General features: G+C 50.4%; 1 protein-coding gene across 1 annotated transcript; it reads left to right on the top strand.

Moving 5' to 3' along the window:
• Positions 1 to 202: 202 nt before the first annotated feature.
• Positions 203 to 5,274, top strand: CD8B (CD8b molecule). The gene is made up of 5 exons (XM_009875635.1): positions 203 to 248; positions 2,912 to 3,262; positions 4,473 to 4,568; positions 5,027 to 5,116; positions 5,234 to 5,274. Exons 1-5 carry the CDS (start codon positions 203 to 205, stop codon positions 5,272 to 5,274), a joined length of 624 nt encoding a protein of 207 aa, XP_009873937.1.
• Positions 5,275 to 6,434: the final 1,160 nt, after the last annotated feature.

The raw sequence follows: 6,434 nt of genomic DNA, 5'->3' as shown, positions 1-6,434 counted from the left end.
TTGGGGGCTCAGCACAGAAGAAGTTGCTGGGCTGAGGCTCCGGGCGCTGCCGCGGCAGATGCACTTTGGCAGCCGTTGGCGAGACATCTGCACCGAGACAGAGAAAAACCTCCTGGGCTGAAGCCAGCCCTACCACCAAGAGGTGACTGTGCGTGGAAAAGGAGAGCTGGCACAAAACCCCTCCATCGCTGACTCCGCTGCCATGGCCCGGCTGTGGCTCCATCTCTGCATCTGTCTCCAGATCCCAGGTAAGAGGGACACATCTCTTAAGGCCCGAGGGCACCTAAAATCATGCTGGAGCCTCTCATCCATCATCGTGGGATGCATTGTGGAGCATATGGGTGATGGAAGTTTATATATATGGGCATAGCATAGAGCTACGGGGTATTATTACCTGTGACCACATAAATTTGGACAATGCCATTAGTAACATGCTTTAGCTTTCAATCAGCCCTGAAACGGTTGGGCATTGTAGATCCCTTCTAACTGAAATCTATTCTGTTCTGTTCTATTCTATTCTATTCTATTCTATTCTATTCTATTCTATTCATTCTATAGTGCAATATATAATGGTATAGACACCACAGAGTTTGTTTCTACTACACCCTTGAACTGCAGACAGTCTGTGGGAAGCTGCTGCTGAAGAAGTTAAAGTAGCACCTATCTGTGCTGCCTGTGTAACGCTAAGGCGATAAAAATCCCATCAAATTTTCTTCTAAATCTATTCAGGGCCTGAATGTTTCTCAAAGGCTACAGCTGGATTCGGTGTGTGATAAAACCGTGCTGCCTTCTGCTTATTGCAGATAGGTTGCAGGAGGTCTTGACTGAATACGTACGGTCGATGCCACGGCAAAGTGGTAGAATTCCACTTCACAGGACGAATTGTGCCATCGGTTCTTAGGTGCAAAATGCTGAGAGCTTGAAACACTCATTAAATGTATATATTACGGTTGTGGCTTAAGTTGGTCCCCCAGGACATTGCCCAACCAGGGTCTGCAGCTGCCCAGAGGCTAGAGGCTGTCAGGATTGCAGGGTGGGGTGTTCATGTCGTGTGATGGTCGCCCAGCCGTGGCATAGCATGGCCAAGCTGTCAGTAAACAGCCCTAAGTGCTTTATTGATGCCTATATGGGTAGTAATATCCTATAGGTCTATATGGTGGGGTCCCCGCTGAGAAAAACCCAATAAACTCATTTGCTCAGTGTGTGCCGAGGGAAAAGGAGCCATTTTCGAGCTGCTGCAGGATGGTCTGGCCAAGCATGTGCAAACAAACCCATCCCACCCTGATTCCCTGTGTTCCTTTGCAAGAATATACCCCAGGAAAGGGAACAGGGAGGTTTTGGGGGGTGAGGGTGTGGCAGGGGATGAGCTTTTCTGCTCTGGAGCTTGACCACCGGTTCAGATCTTAGCTGAGAGTTTTCCAGAATCCCTTCTCGCCCCTTCTGATTCATCTAATAATTGCCCCAACAGCTCAAGGAGGAGGTTTTCGTGAGGGATTAAGTCGCCCATGCCCAGCAGAGCCACACCCCAGGGCAGCCAAGAGGATCCTAGAGCCACCATGGCTCAGGACCACACGTATTTCAACCCCTGCAAACACACGCAGGCATTTGCTAGAGTGAAGCTGACAAAGATTGCACTCCAAAGCCTGGAAATTATGTATTTTAGTAAGAAAGATATGTTTATTTTGTTTCAGAGACAGAGGGTTTAGTGAAATGCTGTGGCTGCTGTGCAACGCTTGGATTTTGGCATTGCAATACCGGGGCTGAAGCCTGCTCAGCTCTGCAGGGCACCAGCCCTGATCGGGTCATCCATGTGGGAATGGAGGAAAGCTCTGGACTCATGTCAGTCACCAGAACTCTCTCCTCTGCCTGCCTCCGTTGGGGACATACGGGACATCAGAGGCTTGGGCCATGGGGATGGCTTCGGGTATTCTTGTCATCATGAAAACCCATTCCCACACCACTGGGCTTGCAGGGCTGCACGAGGCTTTTTGCAACAGCTGTAAGCACCTTTGGGATTTTGAAGGAATAGGGACATTTTGATGCTAAAAAAGCCAAAAATTATGTTCTCTTGAGCTTTTTGCACAGCTTTAAAACATGCCTGGGAAACAGACAGGGAGAGCATGAGCATCCTTATCTTCAGAGGGCTGTTTTTCACTTGTTCTCAAAGTATCTTGCAGCTCTGTAGGACTGTTTGCCAAACAGACAGGATCACAAGCCACCTGTTATCCTTCTCACAAGGACATCCTCGCTTGCTCGCAGACACCGCTCACATCTGCCAAACACAACTCAGATAATTTCCACAAAAGCTGCAAAGCCCAAACACAGCGATGCGATACCAGATTGAAGCTTTCAGCCCTGCTGCTATGCCTCCCTCCCTCTCCTTTCCCAGATCTTGAAACTCATATAAAAATAATGTTGTCCGAAAATTAATATGAAATTGGCTCATTTTGAGATGTTTTATACTTTTGGGGGTCTTTTTTCTGCACCTGAGAGGAAGTTCATCAGTGTTGCATCTGTTAGAACAAAAAATGTGGCAAATAAGAGGCTCAGAAAAAAAATCTGCAGAAATTGATGTGAAGCCTCTCTGAAAAATGAGAGAGAAAAGGAGGGCAGGAGAGGGGCATCCATGCGAGCGGATGGAGATGCCCTGCCCTGCACGTACGTCTCTGAAGACACGCTCAAAATCATCCCTCTCCCTGCCACAGATTTTCCTCCCTAAATGAGTGTTTACAGGGCAAACTCTACCTTAATAACTAGACGTGGCCGAAAAATAGCTGAGGAACCCCAGGAGGCCTCTAAGGGAGTACAACTACTTGATCTTATTAAGCCCACAAAGAAAATCTGTACTTGGCATGAGGAAAAGTAATGACAAGAAAATAATTACTATGTATTCCTGACTCTTTTTTCTTAGGTTTCTGTACAAATCTTCTTTTACACCAGACTCCACGGCATATTTTAGCCCAAGCTAACAATAAAACAGAAATCCTCTGTGATCTGAAGATGGAGCACACCGGGATGTACTGGTACCGCTGGAGCCAGGAGAGGCAAAATTTTGAGTTCTTGATATTTTCCAGCTCGTTGGGCAAAGCTACATATGGTGCAAACATCAGTCAGGACAAATTTAGTGTCCATGGGATGAGTTCCCACACCTCCTACAGCCTGCACATCAGCCACCTCCATGCCTCAGACAATGGCACCTATTACTGCTCCGTCTCCCAGTCCTCTCAGCTCCTCCTGGGCAGCGGCACACAGCTCGGTGTGGGTAAGTGTCACCCCTGGGGTTCCAAAACGTGCCACTGGCAGGCTGTGAGGAGGTTCCCTGGGAAAGGGGTGATGGTGTCTTGTTAAACCTTTCCCAATTTTGAAATGCAGTGTTGGGGCTCTGGGATTTTTCTGAAGAGACCTATGAGACTGGATAAGTCAGGAAATAATTAAATTTTTGGTCAGCTGCATGCAATAGTCCTTTGGCCACCAGCAGTTGTTCTGCTGTGATCGTGCCTTGAGCACCTCGTTGGTCCTAATGTTTTAGGATTTCCATGAGAAGACCCTCAAGTCCTGATATTGCCTTGCCCTGTGCTCTTCTCACCCTCCTCTCATACCTTGGATGAGAGGCTGGATGTGTGCCCTGCTCAGCTCATGGGGCTTTCCATGCCCTGTTTTTTCCCTGCCCTTCCTCCAAGAGGTAGAAGCAGCATCCAGTCCAGAGGACATCACCCTTCGCATCTCAGGGGGCGGGGAGGGGGGTCTGACTGCAGGTTTCAAATGTCTATTGTAATGGAGGAGGGAAGTTGTCCAGATAAATCCCAGGCCCCCAATGTCTCACCTTTCCATGTAAAAGAACGGTGGTTTCCATAGGAATTTCAATCTTGGATAGAAGCATTAAGAAAAGTTTCAAATCACCCCAAATTTTTAATAAATGAAGTTTGATCAGTCAAATGTGCAGCTGTTTAGTGACATTACAGAGTATTTTCCTGACGAACTTTACAGAGATATGAATGTGCTCCACTATCGTTCAGATACACCATAATAAATCCTGCCCTCATTTTATCACAAAAATAAAAAATTTAAAAATCCAATTTTGAGCAAAGATTAGAGCAACCTGAGAAGATTCAGGAATCCCTAAAAACCTCCCTGTGCTACTGAAATCTCCTGCTCGCTGTAATTACCTACAGTGCTGAGGAGATGGTGCCTGGCAGTAAATGTAGCTCAAGGAAGTTTCCTTTTTTCCCTTCCTTAACCTTCTGCCCTTGTTTTGCCTGTTACATTGTTTTATTAATGTTTTTACAAGCTCTTGGTACCTTCTGTGGCCACTGACATGTTCAGGTCAAGTTCCTGGTCTTCCCAGCACTTTGCTGGGGTCACCAGATGGGTCTAGTTGTAAAAGACAAAATTTGCAGCCCTTCCTGGCTGATGTTTGAGATCTTCACTGCACTTGGTGCCGAACTGACCATCCTCTTCTCTTTATCCACCAGTTGATGTTTTGCCTCTGAGTTTGAAGACCACTCAGGCAGCGCCCCCCAAAAAACCCACACGGTGTGTAACCAAAAGCAAAGCTGCCAGCAAGAAAGGTAGGGCACCGAGTTGGCTCCGGCTGCCTTGCAAAAGGGGTTTGCTGAGCTCCTGGGGGGTCCACAGGGTTCAGCTGGAGTTTTGTCCTGGGGTGGGGACAACCACAACGTGACCCTGCAGGGGTGGACATCCAGGTCCACCTAGACCTACCGCTCTAGATAGAGCTGACCTCTGCTCGAGGAGTGATTCCCTGGGGTATACAAGGAGTTAGGGGTCAGGATGTATTTCAGGTTATCGTGGCTCATAGCCAAGTGCCCGGCAGTGCCTTCAGGTGTAATGCATCCTCCAAGGGATACCCCAGGGCGATGGTCATGTCCTCCCTCCCTCTTCTGAGGACCTGCCTCACTTTTCTCTCTTTCCCACTCCATGCTCCATCCCCCAAAGCTGCCGGGGCATGATCATGCTGGGCGCTGAGCTAAGGGAGCAGCTCCACACCGTGTGGCCTCCTGTTTTCCAGGTGCCTGCAGCCCCGTGGTCTGGGTCCCTCTGGCTGCCAGCATCCTGGTCCTCCTACTGAGCCTGGTCCCCACTGCCTGCCGCCTCCACCGTAAGCATCCTGCCAGCCCCAGGGGGTGGTGAGGGGTGTTGAGCCCTGGGACAGCCCAGGAGTGGGATGGGGAGCTGTGAGGATATCCCAGGCCTCATGGACACTGTCTCTTCCCAGGTCTTCGGCGAAGGCTGTGGCTTCGCATCCACAGGCAGTAAATCCCATCAGCTGTTCCTGCCTTGAGCAGGCAGGGAGAAGCTACAGGTCCTTCCCTGCACAGTGCTGAGCCCTGCCTGGATGCGACCCGGGAAGGACATGGCAGGGAGAAGACGAGGGCTTGTACTGCAAGACAGACATTTCTTTCCTGCAATGGACCACAAATTCAAGATTTTTCTTGGCACAACAGCTGGACGGGGCTGGATCCTGCAGCGTGCTGAGCGATTCCCAAAGGGCACTGAGCAGGGCAAACACCATGGCTGCCTCTGCACCAGGACTGGTGTACGGGGAGGATTCAAACGGGCTGCAAAAATGCTCTGAGGGCTTGTTGACTCTCCGCTCTGCTCACTCATGGGACATCACAAAGGTGCTTTTTGTTTGCTGCTGCTAATGCTGGTTAAGACTTTGCTAATGAACGCTCTGAGAGGAACCAGCATACAGCAGGGACAGGACCCAGCACGGCTTGTGAAGGCACTGTATAGGCACATTCATTAGAAACAGTGAATATTTCTATATTACTCGGTGGTTTTGCTCTGCAGGCTGGTGACTCCTGGCTGCGCTCAGCACAGGACATGGCTGTGTGGTGGGTGAGGAGCCATGGCCTCTGCCTGAGCAAGGGTTAAAGTAGAACAACAGCTTCAGGGGGAGCAGGTCTGGGAGGGTATCTTCTCTCAGAGGAGATCAAAAACAGCCAAGAGTGGGAGAGGAAAACCAGACAAAGCGATGTACCCAAGGCCGAACACCTGGCGCAGCCTGAAAGCCAAAACCACCTCTGAGAGCAAACACAGGCGGTGGGGGCTGGCCCCGAGCCCAGCCGGCGGGAACTGCCCTCAGCAATGCCCCTGTGTGCTGAAACAGGGGCAAAACGAGAGAGGGCTGAGCCCTGAATAATGTCCCCGAGCCTGCTGAGCCCCGAGAAATGCCCTGCTGAGGCTCAAGTGATGCCTGTGGCTGCTAAGACCTGAGCAGCACCGCTGTGTGCTGAGCCCTGAGCGATGCTGTGGGTGCTGAGCCCTGAGCGATGCCTCTGTGTGCTCAGCCCCAAGCGATGCCTGTGGGTGCTGAGCCCCGAGCTGTGCCAGGAGCAGGGTGGGTCTCCCCAGGGATGTTGGCATGGCTCAGCCGCTGCCCAGAGCCGTAAGTCTGACGTGGGGCTGGAAAT

Source organism: Apaloderma vittatum, unplaced genomic scaffold, assembly GCF_000703405.1.
Source record: "Apaloderma vittatum isolate BGI_N311 unplaced genomic scaffold, ASM70340v1 scaffold21628, whole genome shotgun sequence".
NCBI lineage: Eukaryota > Metazoa > Chordata > Aves > Trogoniformes > Trogonidae > Apaloderma > Apaloderma vittatum.
Note: the sequence above shows the minus strand (reverse complement) of the source record. Positions and strands in the feature narration are given on the sequence as shown.

Excerpts from the sequence above, each read along its gene's own strand:
- CD8B (XM_009875635.1), top strand. The coding sequence starts at position 203 with ATGGCCCGGCTGTGGCTCCATCTCTGCATCTGTCTCCAGATCCCAG. Across the intron at positions 249-2,911 it reads CATCTGTCTCCAGATCCCAG|GTTTCTGTACAAATCTTCTT; the intron begins GTAAGAGGGACA and ends CTTTTTTCTTAG. Across the intron at positions 5,117-5,233 it reads CACTGCCTGCCGCCTCCACC|GTCTTCGGCGAAGGCTGTGG; the intron begins GTAAGCATCCTG and ends GTCTCTTCCCAG.